General features: G+C 42.8%; 1 protein-coding gene across 1 annotated transcript in view; it reads left to right on the plus strand.

The window, feature by feature from the left end:
- The first annotated feature begins 13,347 nt into the window (after positions 1–13,347).
- The window catches only part of LMO2 (LIM domain only 2), a 12,880-nt gene continuing 11,687 nt past the window's right edge, over positions 13,348–14,540 (plus strand). Inside the window, exon 1 of the mRNA XM_007943269.2 lies at positions 13,348–13,352. Within this exon, the coding sequence (XP_007941460.2) occupies positions 13,348–13,352 (5 nt within the window). The remainder of the gene's footprint in view (positions 13,353–14,540) is intronic.

The raw sequence follows: 14,540 nt of genomic DNA on the forward strand, positions 1-14,540 counted from the left end.
AATTGTTATATAAAATCTTTCTACATTGAATGACACTAGTAGTTACAATATTATTAGTAACTAAGCAGAAGCAGTTTTTAATTTTTCTCCCTCTTTTCCTTTAATTCCTACTTCATTACCCCCCAAAAATTGTTATTTTAGGTTCACAAATACTACTTACCATAATATTGTAGCTAAAACACCAGAAAATTTGGCAAAATCAGTGACTATAAAAACACCAAGAACAACAAAAATAACAGCACATGCAGAGGAAACTAAGTGATTCAAAATGTCATTGTAATTGGGTAATAATGACAGCTCTGACCAGAGCACATTAGAAAGTTCAAAAAGCAAATTAGCATAGAATTTTAGCCTTATAGGGGGTTCTGGTGGCATAGTACCTAAGGCATCTGACTGCAAACCAGAAGGTTGGAGGTTCAAACCCATCAGCCAGCCACTCCTCAGAAGGAAGATTGAGCAATCTACTTCCATAGAAATACTGCCTTGGAAACCCAAGGAGGGGTTGCTATGAGTTGAATTGACTCAACAGTAGTGAGTGTTTTTTTTTTTTTTTTTGGAGGTATATTGAAATATGGAAGTGGAGCTCTGGTGGTGCAGTGCCTCAGGCATTTGATTGCTAACCATAAGGTTGGCAGTTCAAACCCACCAGCCACTTAGTGGAAGGAAGATGGGGCAATCTAAATTTGTAAAGATTTACCACCTCGGAAACCCAAGAGGGTCATTATGAGTCCGGATCAACTCAATGGCATTAAGTGTGTTTTTTTTGGAAGCTGAGCTTATGAAATTTTTTTGTTGTTGTTATAACTAACTACAGGGATATTTTTATTGAAAATATAAAAAATTTCGGCTGAAAAACTGCATCAAAATTTTAGACAGTCACTTTGGTGTCACTTTCTCTGAGAGTGTCACCTGGTGTGATCCACACCCTCTGTATACCCCTAGAGATGCCATTGATCCAACTGATTACTTCGAGCTCCCCTAATCCTCCATTCCTCTACCTTTTTCAATCTGAACACAATCTACAAGGATTGGTGCCCAGAGCAAGGATGAACTATAAGCTGGATCCTGCTGGTCAACAGCAAAATTCCTAACATTATGTTTCTACCAGCCTGCCTGGAAAGCAAGCACCACCACCTAAAGCATACTCTAGTTATGATGGATTTAAAGGGTGGATAATTCCAGACCTTCTCACAAGAGTTAGAAGGATTGGCACCTGTACTGACACCTACCCCCATGTGGATCTTGGAGAAAGGTGAAAGGGATCCTGGAATATTGGTGTTGGAGACCTATCAATATTCTCTTGAGGCTCAGCTGTGAGATACAACTGTAATTATAAATGGATAGCCCCAAATGCTACTATGGAGCCTAAAAATCTGAAAATGTTATTGCAGAGCCTTTTAGTTATCACTAGCTGGCTCTGCTTGATATGGCTGATGGCCTGGGCCTGAAACACAATCTCCCTTATTCAGTGCCAGGACACCTGGGCAATATTATGCCCACAGTGCTATCCCTGTCTGTTTGGAGTCTACAATTATTCTTCTGTAAAGGCACAGGCCAGGCATATTACATTATCCCAAGCAGCCATCAGGATAAACAAAAAAGAATGGTCCTGCATTTGTAGTCCCACCTGCTACCTTTACCACAGTTATAATGCCCAGTTGGAAGCCCAGCACAGCTAAATGAACCCCCAGACACCCCTTCTACTTTACACATCTTTAGGATAGCCTCTCTTATGTCAACCTATGCTCCATGACATGGATCTGACTTGAGTTGTACTCGTCTGGGGAGCCAACCCTGTATCCAAACAATGACTGCATCCTAGACAATGACCACAGCCCAGCCAACCATCACATCCCAGAAGATGACTACATAGTTACCTACCTTTTACTAAGGTTTCCCCTGATAGAACATGGAGTTCTTCCCCTTGGGGACCCCCACTCAGACCACCAAAATGTTAATTTCCTTCTCTCTCTCATTTCCCCTATTAGGCACAATAAGCCCCATTTTCAAAACTACTGCTGATTTCAGTCCTCTCACCCTAGGGAAACAGTCCCTGTTCCCACTTGTGCTATAACCTTCCATCCTGTACTTTCCAAAACAAGCCTACTGCTTAAGGCTATCCCCAGGCAAACCTGTAACTACTCATGGCCAAAGCCATATCACAATGGCTGAACATCATACAATGTTGAGCCTACTATCTGCTCCCCTTTATTTCCAACCTGCCTAATGACCTTCAGCTCATGAAACAGGCCCGCAATACCAAACATTACTGGCCTAGGCCCCTATGTCTTGCCTTACCCCATACAGCGCCAGATTGATAGGACATTAGTTTACATTATGATGTCCTTGGCCCATGAGTCCAGATCATTCACCTGTCCAAATGCACTTGCCTATATTTGTATATTCCTAAGCCATGTAACATGATGGGTAGCACAGACTTCATTGCCCTGGATAGTAAATGAACAATTAGAAGCCCTGGAGGGAATATGGGGGCGCTGGTGGTACAATGGTCAAAGCACTCAGCTCCTAACCAAAATGTCAGCAGTTTGAATCCATTCCATGGAGAAAGATATGGCAGTCTGCTTCTGTAAAGATTTACAGTCTTGAAAACTCTATGGGGAAATTCTACTTTGTCCCTCAGAGTCACTATGAGTCAGAATCAACTTGACGGCAGTGGGTTTTGATTTTTGTTTTGGGAGGAATCTAGTTTACATTTGCCACTCCCCTAGATAATGCCCTTCTGATGTCCCAACTACCTGGACCCACTCTTAGCAGCCTCACCTACATACTGCTCACCCTGACACATTTGTTACTCCCCCCAGATTGGACTCCACTGCGATTCCCAACCATGAGCCATCTTCCTGTCCATTGCCCTAGGTGTAAGAGTGGCATTTGGAGCCCAAGGAATGGAATTAGGGGCTGATAATATCACTAATTAAGTAGCTCTGGTGGTCCCATGGCTAAGGCATTCAGCTGTTGACCAAAGGCTCAGTTGTTGGGACCCACCGGCCACCCCATGGAAAAAAGATGGGGCAGTCTACTTCTGCAAAGATTTTCAGCCTTGGAAACCCAGTGCGAGTTGCTATGAGTCAGAATCAACTTGATGGCAGTGAGTTTGATTTGGTTTGTTAATATGACTAATTAGTAACCAGTTGCTGTCGAGTTGATTCTGACTCTTGGTGCTCACAAGTGTGTTAGAGGAGAACTGTGCTCCACAGGGTTTTCAATGGTTAATCTTTCTGAAGTTGATTTCTAGGCTTTTCTTTGGAAACATTTCTGGGTGGACTTGAACTTCCAACCTTTTGTTTAGCAGCTGAGTGTGTCAACGATTTGCATCCTCTACGAACACTACCTGGCACATAGTAAGTGCTTAATAAAAGATACTCATGACTTGCAATGATAGGCCCATCTATTCCTAACCATAGATTGTCTGATTGCTTAAAAGACAAATTCAACAAATACACTTACTAGGTAATACAGTCTCTGAGTTAACTTTTTCCTAATGAACTCTTCATCTTGAAAAAGAAATTCTCAAAAGACCTTCTTGACCTGAGTCCCATAAATAAGCGTTCTGTGGTTTCGGCAGGTTTGTGATTTAGTGGGGCTTTGGTCTAATTTCCTAGTATCAAATGGGAACCTGACTATCTGCCTTTTCTAACTCTCGAGGGTTTTCTGAGACTCAAAGGGATGTGAGATTTGCAAATGGTAAGACACAAACTTACTCGCCTTCTCAGACAAGCTGAAGCATCCACCTGAAAGTCCACAACAGCAACATACGAACTTCTGATATCCTGGCACCATATACTGGGAGTGGCAGACACTCCTTCATATTTACAAGCTGGGCTGGCATGTGAAGAAGAAGAAAAAAAAGTCAGGCAGGAAGCAGCCTTTTCAACCAGTGAAGAAACCGTTAGAATCCACCTCTTTGCCCTGATGCCAGAGTTCTGTCTGCCCCACCCAGCCAGCATTATCGAGGACACTCACTCCTATCAGAAAGCCCCGTGGGCATTTTCCCTAGTTTATCAAGGACCTTGTGGAAACATTTCTGTAACTGAAGATAAAAGACTTTTTTTCTCTCTCTTTTCTACTTCAAGCTGCCTAAACAGAAGGGTTCCCTCATATTTTCTTTTGGGAACCATGGTTCTGAAAAGAAGATATTTTTCAACCTGGACTTGAGGTAACTGGTGGAGAGGCAGGTAAGGTAGGTTTCATTCATTCATTTGCTCGTTCGTTCATTCAACAAATATTTATTGTGTGCTTATTACCTGCTGATACTGTGCTAGAACCCAGTTCTGAGAACAGAGAGGACCTTGCAGTCTTCGTGGGAGCCAGGTAGTATTTAACAACAAGACGTGGAACTACAAATCGAGATCTAAACTTTGAGTGAGAGTCTAGAACAGTGGGTCCTGATGTGATCACAGGGGTTAGGGGACACTTCCCCAAGGAAGTGACATTTGTGCCGAGAGATAGTGTGTGTGTGTGTGTGTGTGTAGCAATCTTGTAGATTTAGCTCTTGCCCTCCAAGTGGGTGTTTTCAGGGTTAAAAGATGCTTCATGGCCTGGAAGCCTGGCTGTCCCTCCAGGGCAATCTTATTTCCTAGACCAAGTCACGATTGCGCGATCCTTCTGAAGGTTAGGATGGAAATGACTTATTGGAGTGATGGAAAAGGCAGCATAAACCTGCCAGGACCTCCTTCAAGATTCAGTTCACTGTGCAAAAGTTGCCAGATAAAAGATACTTCCAGATGGAGAGCCACGCAGGAAATACAAATGGAATATATATATTTTTAATAGCTCTTCCTTTGCAAGATATGACCCAAGGTGGCCTTCTGCAATGTGATGGGAAGCCATGTAGCCTGAAAGCATGAGAGCAAGCGAGTTGGCCCATAAGCAGCTCCCAGGCCTTTGGAAAGGGGCTGTGTCCTGAATGACCATGAAAAGTGCTCTGTTTATGAGAGCCCCCACTCCCACTGTCACCATCACCCAAAATGGAGCCTGTGCCTGCTATGCTCCAACTCTGAGACTCAGAGGAGAGGACAGTTGTAAAAACACGGAGTTTCGTTGATGATGTAGCTGTACATAAGGACAAACTGTAGCCTTTCTTCCTGTCCCTGGAGCTAAGTGGGCTCCTATAAAGAAGGTTGTCTGCAAGTCAGGGACTAGGACCACTCACAGTGCACTAAGCAGGCAGGATTGTCTTTGAAAGTCTCAGAACTCATAGGTGTGGTTTTACCATAATGCTGAGGTTATTAAACAGCTCCATAGATGAACCCGAGCAAGTATGAACTCCCTGAAACTATTTGCAAAATTATTCATGTCGGCACAGAGGTGTGTCTAGGGCATGGTCTTTAGCTTTTACCAGGTTTTTAAGAGGTCGAAGCCAACACTGCCATCCCCTTACCAGTTTTGGGGTCCCAGATAGGGAGATCTTCACCAAGTAAAGACACTCCCTCCACAGGTCAATGTGAATCTAGGAATTCATTGATTAGTCCTGCAATTGATGGCACAGATTTGATATCCAAAGGTTTCCATTCAAAGGTAATTACTGAGTGTTTCAGTTTCCTAAGACTGCCATAACAAAATGCCACAAAGTGGGTGGCTTTAAAGAACAGAAGCTTTTTTCTTATAGTCCTGGGGTCTAAAGGTCCAAGTCAGATTCTCAGCCATGTGGATTCTTTTTGGTGGCTTTGAGAGAGAAACTGTTTCATGCCTCTCTCCAAGTTCTAGTGGCTGCTGACAATCCTTGGTATTCTTGGCTTGTAGATTGATCCTCACATGCTGTCTTCCCCATGTGTGTGCCTGTGTTTCTGTGACTGTCCTTCTCTTTTATAAAACATCACTCAGAAGGGATTAGGATTAGGACCCACCCAAATCTAGTTTGACTTTGTTAATTTAACTGATAATATCTGCCAGGAAAATTTCTATTTCCCCAAACAAGGTCAGTCACTGGTACAGCAGCTAGGACTTCAACCTATCTTTTGGGGAACACAATTCAATTGATAACACTGAGTATCTCCAAATGTCTCCAGATTCATATCAATGCTGTGGGTTACCAAATATGCAGCATGACCTCTCCAATAGCATATGACATTTTGAGGTGATGAGTTGCTGCACACACATGAAATCATTGCACATAAGAGTCCAATGAGACGTCTAACCAGGTAGAGCCAGGAGCTATGAGAACTCAGAAATGGGCCAGCCACCTGTACCAGTTTTGGTGGGCACAGAAACCTTCAAGGTAAAGACATCACTTGAGCTGGGTCCAGGTTGATGGGCAGGATCTGGAAAGAGAGAGAGAGAGAGAGAGAGAGAGAGAGAGAGAGGAGTGGGGAGGATTTTGTATTAACTGAAGTCATCATTGTAATTTATTGAGTGACACAGTGCCTAAGGCATTTGACTGCTAACCAGAAGTTGGTGATTCAAACTCATCAGTTGCTCCACAGAAAGAAGATGGGGCAATCTACTTCCAAAAAGATTAACAGCTTCAGAAACCCAACGGGGGTCACTATGAGTCAGAACCAACTCAATGGCAGTAACTTTTTTTGTTCTTGTTTTTTGTACTATTTGTCAGGCACTATGCTCTGCCTGCTACATATATTATCACAGTTACTCCTCTTAAGCTTATATGTATTATCAGCTCTGTTTTATCATTGCAAACACTGAAGCTCAGAGATTTGCCTAAGATGACCCCAATTGTAGTTCTGAAACAGAGACTTGAAACCAGGTTTATTTGTTTTTGAAGCCTCTGTTGTTAAAAACTCTGCTAGTCTAGCACTAAAGTTTTGAAATACAAATAAGCAGACATTCCAGATAGAACAGAATTCGACAATGTACAGAAATGGGCACAAGCAGGGTGCTTGAGAGCAAGGAAAAGAACAACTGAATGGGTAGGTCCAGGCTCTAAGATTGTGAGAAAGAAAGTTGGAAGGGCAGGATTATGGGGCACTTTTAATGGACACTTGGGAGATTGGTTTTTGACTTGCTGGAATGATAGACTCACAGGTAAGCTTCAGGTTCAACTCTCCACTCCATCTCTTTCCTCTATACAGGTAAGAAAAGGAAGGTCTCAAGAGGTTAAGCAACTTGCTCACAGGCAACAAGGAGCCATTCCAAAGTCTTGAGCAGGGTGGTGACGGTGATGCAAACAGTGTTCCAGATAGGTTAGATTGGCAGTAAGATATATGTGGGGCAGAGAAAAGCAAGTATCTCTTTGCTTGGATTTTGCTGAAGGACATCTCAACAATGGCTATGTCTAGCATCATAGACAAGATTCCAGCTCTATCCTTTCTACTGACGTGTGTAGCTTAGGAAGATATGGAGACAGAGGGTCATCAGAAAGGTCAGAATCACCTTCCTCTGCTAGAGTCAGTGTCCTCAGCTAGGCATCAGTGATGGAAACGTAGTTCCCCCAGCCACGGCCTGGCTCCTCCCCTCTCCTTTCTTCAACAGAAACTCTACCAGGGGTGCATTGTGTCAGGCTAGAGATCTCTAACTCTGAAGAGCCAGTGGCTGGGCCAGGCTCTGGGCACCATCTCCTTATGTTACCTTCCTGAGCATGAGACTGAGCCCGGCCTCTGTGATCCTAACCCACCTGCCCCAGGGGTCACCAGAGCATGTAGGGTAAGGCAAGATCTCCCCAACCCCAGGCAAGGAGGCTAACTTCACCATGCTTGGGCTGAGCCTTCAGTGAGGCAGAACTCCGGTTATCCACCTACGTCCAGCCAAGGAATGCCTGCCCTGATGGACTTCCTCCTCTGAGCTTCTCTTTGCTTAATTAATTCCAATAATAGCTGCCATCCGTTGAATGCTTACTTCATGCCCATCACCATGCTAAACATTTTACATGCATGATCTCATTTTATTCCTACAACTCTGAGAGGGAGTATTATTATCCTCATTTTACACATGATCAAATTGAGGCTCAGAGCTGTTAAATAATTTGCCTAAAACCATACAGGGTAGTGCACAGTTAATGCACTTGGCTGCAAACTGAAAGGCTGGAAGTGTGAGTCCACACAGAGGTGCCTCAGAAGAAAGAACTGGTGATCTACTTCCAGCACGTGAGCTATTGAAAGTCTATGGAGCGGAGTTCTATTCTGACATAGGACCATGATGAGTCAGGGATTGACTTGATAGTAACTGATTTAAAGAAGCCAAGACTCAAACATAAGCCTGTCTGTCTCCAAAGCGTGTGCTTTACCTACCTGGCTGACTGTTTTCTACATGTTAGTCCACTGCAGCTGTGCCTCTCTGTGTGGCAGGGAGCCTTCCATGCTTCCTGACACCACTCATATTCAAAGTTCCTGGGAACCAAGAACCTGACCTCTTCCCCAAATCAAAATCTTGGGACAGAATCTGAATGGTATCTGGGCTCTTATTCTCCCAAAATTGATGTTCAAGAAAAACAAGGAAACTTCAAGTTCTTTCTCAGCTTTTACCCAGACAGGGTAGTGTAGGCATGCTTTGGCCAAGAGGACAAGGCTGTCATAAGTATACTCATTCTCTCCCCAAATATTTATTGACAGCCTACCACATGCTGGACACATTCTAGGTGCTGAAAACACAACTGTGAGCAAGTCAGAAAGAGTTTCTGCCCTCATGGAGTTTACATTTTACAGAGAAGAAAGGCTAAAACAAAACAAAACAAAAACACATACACAAAACCCTACTAAGTGGTTTTAAGAAGCTCTGGTGGTACAACAGTTAAGTGCTTGGTGGTTGGAACCCACCTTGCAGCTCTGCAGGGGAAAGACTGGCAATCTGCTCCTGTAAAGATTACGGCCAAGAAAACCCTATGAGGCAGATCTATTCTGTCACATGGAGTTGCCACAAGTCGAAGACAGACTCAACAGCACCTAACGACAACAAAGTGGAAATAGCAATGATACTAGAAAGAAAAGCAGAGCAGGATAAGGTGATGGAGAGTGATGGGGAGTGGGATTTTAAAAGCCCCTTCTGAGGATAAAACATTTGAACAGAAACCTGAATGAAGTATATGAAAGCCACAGAATGATCTAGAGAAAGATTATCCCAAGCAGAGCAACTAGCAAGTGCAAAAACCCTCAGGCAGGAGTTGGCTTGCTTTATTCTAAGGAACAGAAACAAGGCCAGTTTGGTCTGAGCAGAGAGCAGGAGTGCGGCATGACGGAACAGTAGAAGTCAGCTAGTGCAGGCCTTCTAGACCACAGTGAGGAGTTAGGACTTTAAATGTGCTGTTTTAGTGTCCTAGGCACTGCAGTGTGCCTCTCAGGTGCGCGACCTCTGAGTAACTAAAGAGGGGAGACAATTTCAGGAACAAAGAACTCAAGGACAGCTGAGTGAGCCAGCTCTGCAGTCCTGGCTCTCGCCTGGAACTCGGAGCAGCAAGTAAGTCCATGTATTCATTTCCTAGGGCTGCTGTAACAAAATACCACAAACCGGGTGGGTTAAGAAAACAGAAATTTATTCTTGGACGTTACAGAGGCTAGAAGTAAACTCAAGGTCGCTCAGCAAAGTTGGTTCCTTCTGGACATGAGAATCTGCTCCATGCCTCTCGCCTAGCTTTAGGAGGTTTCCCACAGCCTTTGGCATTCCTTAGCTTGTAGATGCATCACTCCAGTCTCTGCCTCTGTCATTACATGATGTTCTTCCCACCTTGTCTCTCTCTGCCTCGTCTCCTCTTGTATCAGAACATCCAATCACATACAACTAGGACTCCGCACGGTTGATTGTTCTAAGGAGGGCATACCTCCTGGTATTACTGCTCACCTTATAGGCTTGTCTGTCATTTGGCTGAAAGTTGAGCCACGAGGGTGAATTGAGTTACAGGCCTGAAGGCCAGTTTCTAGCAGACCAGTAAGCCTGGCTTTTTTTGTTGAGTTTTGTTCTACACTTTTCTCCCACTGTATCCAGACCATCTATTGAGATCCCGTTCACAGTGATCAGCAGTGGTAACTGGGCACCATCTAGTTCTTCTGGTCTCAGAATCATGGAGTCTGGGGTTCATGTGGTCAGTTAGTTCTTTGGACTAATTGTTTCCTTGCTTCTTTGATTTTCTTCACTCTTCTTTGGTTCAGAAGGAAGATACCAATAGTTACACCTTGGATGGTTCACAGGGTTCGCAAGGGCTGAATTTTCAGAAGTATATCACCTGACCTTTCTTTCAAGGCACCTCTGGATGGACTAGAACTGCCAACCTTTTGGTTACTAGCCCAGCCCATTAACTGTTTGCCCCTCCTAGGGACTCTGTCAATAGCCAACCAGTGGCTAAATGGGCACAGCCTTCATTTCTGGCTGAGAGATGCTAGGCTCCCTGAGCCAGAGGGTTGCTGATGCGTTAGGCATGCTTCCCCTCTTTCTAGAGCATCGTAGTCTCAGCACAGTTTGGTGGATGGCCTGATTGACTGGGAAACTATTGCTCCCTGATGCAGCAGTGATTACTTCTGAAAGACAGGGTAATGACAACAGCTATCATCTCTAAGCAGTTATTATTCACCAGTGCTGTGCAAAGCATTATCCTGTTGAGTCCTGTCAAAATGCCTGTGAGGTGAACAGGGCTGGGACTAGGGGGAGCAACACTATCACTTCCATTCAACAGACACAGAAACTGAGGTTCAGAGAAGTGGAGTACCTTCTCCAAATCACACAGCTAGTAAACAGCTGAAATATGTCTTTCTGACTCATGTTCATTCTCCTAAGATTCAGCTAAGGATTTAAAAAAAGAAGTTTTATTTCAGGCTCTTCTTATTGTCTGGGAAACCTTGTTTATTTATCTCTGAAGTTGGTGATAGCTTTAGAATTCTGTGAAAACATGTCCATCAACTGGCACAGAAATGTTCTGAAATGATTTTGGTAGATGCCAGTAACAATTGAGTCGTTTAAAGAATTTTGCATGGGAGTGAAACCCATATTAAGATAAATCTCTGTTTTTGTTCTTGTCTATGAATGTCAAGAAGTGCTGGTGGTGCAGTGGTTAAAGCACTTGGCTGCTAACCAAAAGGCCAGCGACTCGAACCCACCAGTCACTCTGTGGAAGAAAGATGCAGCAATCTGCTTCCTGGTGAAGATACACAGCCTTGGAAACTCTATGGGGCGGTTCAACTCTGTTCTATCCAGTTGCCATGAGTCAGAATTGACTCAACAGCAGTGGGGATTTTTTTTTTTTTTTTTTTTTTTATGTGAATGTTGCAACTAACAGGCATATGTTGCAACTTGGCTCCTAATTGTTGAAAAAAAAAAAAAAAAAAAGAAGATAAATTGTCATTCTTGGCATTTTCCCAATGACATTTGCATTTTCATTTCTACTAGAAATCCATTTCAGCAAAAGAATGTAGCTCTCATCACTTGAAAATGCTGTTCATTCCCTAGGAAACAATAGTAAATGTAATAAGCAAAAAAGAATAGGAAGTGCTCATGGGAAAAAATTACTCACCCAGGGATCAGGTTCATCATGTAGACTGATTCAGTCTTCTTCTGACATTCACATTCAGGAAGGAAAACTTGGGAAATTTCTAAATTTTAGGATATTTAAGATTCACAAGAAGTGAAGGAGAGGGAGAAGGAAGTACATTTCAGTCCCACTGGGCTGGGATCAAGTTCAGATTTCCCCAACTCTCAAGAACCATTTTACATGTTCAGAATCACTTCTTAGTTACTGAGTCCCTCTTCTGCACAAGGCTTGCACTGGTTGCTATGGGAGGATACAGTAAGGTCATGATTGCTTTAAAATTATTCATAATAAAAACACATTTTGAGGCTTGCTTCTAAATGTTAAGCTTAAATTTGAACGATTTAATTGCCCGTTGAATAGAAATGAAATCCCACCGGTAGGCAGTTATTTCTTACAGCCACTGTGTGTGAAATTGGAATCTTAAGATACCATTTCAAATATTCACCTTCTCTAAGGAAGTTCTCCCAAAAGAGTTGTGAAAGATAAGAAACTGACCCTAAGTCATATGCAGTAATCTTACTGTCTGTACATACTCAGGCTAAAGCAGAAGCATATTATTAAAAGGAAACTATGCCAAAAAATTGGGCATTCTGAGGTTACATCCTAGAACCCAAGGATTTATTGATTTTAACAACTGATTTGAGCCCATACAGAACTGCAGCCTCCTTGCAGGACTCAGCTACTGAGCTTGAAGGCTAAGGACCATGGTCTCAGTGGACATCTAGGTCAATTAGCATAACACAGTTCATAAAGATAATGTTCTGCATTCTAGTTTGGTGAGTAGCATCAGGGGTCTTAAAAGCTTGTGAGTGGCCCATCTAAGATACAACTATTGGTCTCTTTCTGCCTGGGGCAATGGAAAGTGAAGAAAACCAAAGACTCCAGGAAGCAGTTAGTCCAAAGGACTAATAGGCCCATGAACCATAGCCTCCTCTAGCCTGAGACCAGAAGAACTAGATGGTGCCCGGCTACCATTACTGACTGTTATGACCAGAAACACGTTAAAAGTTCCTGGTTAGAATAGATAATAAATGTGGAACAAAATTCAAATTCATAAACGCAAGACCAGACTTAGTGGTATGATAGAGACTGGAGGAACCCCTGAAACTATCACCCTAAGTCATCCTTCTAACTTAGAACTGAAGCCATTCCTTGAGACCACCTCTCAACCAAATAATGGACTGGCCTGTAAAAGAAACAATAACACCCCTGAGGAAGGTGCTTCTTAGAACAATCAACTATATAAGACCAAATGAGCAACATTTGCCCAAAAGCAAAGATGAGAAAGCAGGCAGGGGCAGGGAAAACAGACAAATAGAAACGGGGCAATCCAGGCTGAAAATGGGAAGAGTGCTGACACATTGTGGGAATTGCAATCAATGTCAGGGAACAAGTTGTGCATGAATTATTGCATGGGAAACTAATTTGCTGTGTAAACTTTCACTTAAAGAACAATAAAAAGTTCAAAAAAGAAAAAAACTGTAATAAGGAAGGTAGCAACTTAACAGATTTAATAAAAGCAAACATGTCTCATCACCAAGGTTATGAACATTGAAATAGAAAATGCTTTCTTCCGTTTAGGAACAATCGGTGTTGCCGTGAAGGACCCCTGGTCTGTTTGCTTTTTAAAAATAAGGGCTAGTTTTTTAATTTGGGTGGAGAATTCTTGTTTTAAACCCCCATTTCACCTTCCAATCTAATTTCAAGCTCTTTGAAATTCTTTCAGTGAAGCCTTTTGTTGTAGCATAGCAGCTGCCATCTACGAGTACTAACTCATGTAAGGGGCTTTCTGGGCATCTAATCCCGTAGCTCATGTTCAAATACCCCTGTGAAGAGGCTCTATCATCACCTTCACCCTTTTGTCAAGTCTATGTACCAAGCTCTGCATGGATTCGCTCATTCAGTCTTCACAAGAACCCATGCAGTAAGTTCTGTTGTCCCCATTTTACGGAGGAGGATGTTGTTGTTGTTGTTGTGTGCCGTCAAGTCGGACCCAACCCCTTGGGTTTTCAAGGCAGTATCACTACAGAAGTAGATTGCCCCATCTTCCTTCTGAGTAATGGCTCATGGGTTTGAACTGCCAGCCTTCTGGTTAGCAGTCAAGTGCTTTGGGCACTACGCTACCAGAGCTCCCACAGAGGAAGATACTGGCTGTTAAATTCCTGTTGTTAGCCCAGGTTCACATAGTTGGTAAATGGTAAGCTGGAATCAGGTAGTCTGGCTCCAGCTCCTGCACTCTGAAGCACTATCCAATGCTATACTTCCTCAGGAGCTCTGATGGTGTAGTGGTTAAAGTATTCAGCTACTAACCAAAAGGTTGGCAGTTTGAACCCACCAGCTGCTCTGCAATGGGTTTTATGTATATCCATAAAGATGTACAGCCTTAGAAACCCTATGGGGCAATTCTACTCTGTCCCATAGTGATTCTGGGTCATTAAGCGTAGGAATCAACTGGACCTCAGTTGATTTGCTTTTTTTTTTTTTTGCTGTTGTTAGTATACTAAGTAACTGTCCTGACCACACTAGCTGAGAAGTAAAACTCTAAGTCCAACTCAGTCTAATTCCCAAATCTCCCCCATTTAGTGACCACATGGACTGACTATACCAGGTAAACTGCTAATCACAACTTACATGTTTGTTTTCATTTCTGATTGTGGAGATATTGGTTACATATTTATCACATAGTTTAGGCCTACCTCAAAATTTTAGGGGCATTCTATTTTGAGTTAAAAACAAGGATGTGATCAAGAGAATGTCTTTTTATACACTGAGGGCCTTGACTTGGACTGAAACTGCCTTTAAAACTTCCTTTGGTGTAGAAACACACACAAAGATTTTAATTATATTCATTAGGGACCCAAGCCAAGGGACATAAAGATGAGAAAATGACAAAAGCAATGCAGAAAATAGTAAACTCTAATTATACTCCTGAAAAGTCAGTGAGGATTTGGCTCTGAAGAAGGAAAATGAAGCATCCAAAGATATATTTCTGACTTTAACCACCACTTTTCAGGGTGAACTCATCCAAGCCCCTTCACCACCATCTTTCAAATGGGGAAAAAAAAAAAACAAAAAACAAAAAAAAAAAAAACGCCTATGAACATGTTTAAGA

This window comes from Orycteropus afer, unplaced genomic scaffold (genome assembly GCF_000298275.1).
Source record: "Orycteropus afer afer isolate SDZICR_OR568_19922 unplaced genomic scaffold, OryAfe1.0 scaffold00103, whole genome shotgun sequence".
NCBI lineage: Eukaryota > Metazoa > Chordata > Mammalia > Tubulidentata > Orycteropodidae > Orycteropus > Orycteropus afer.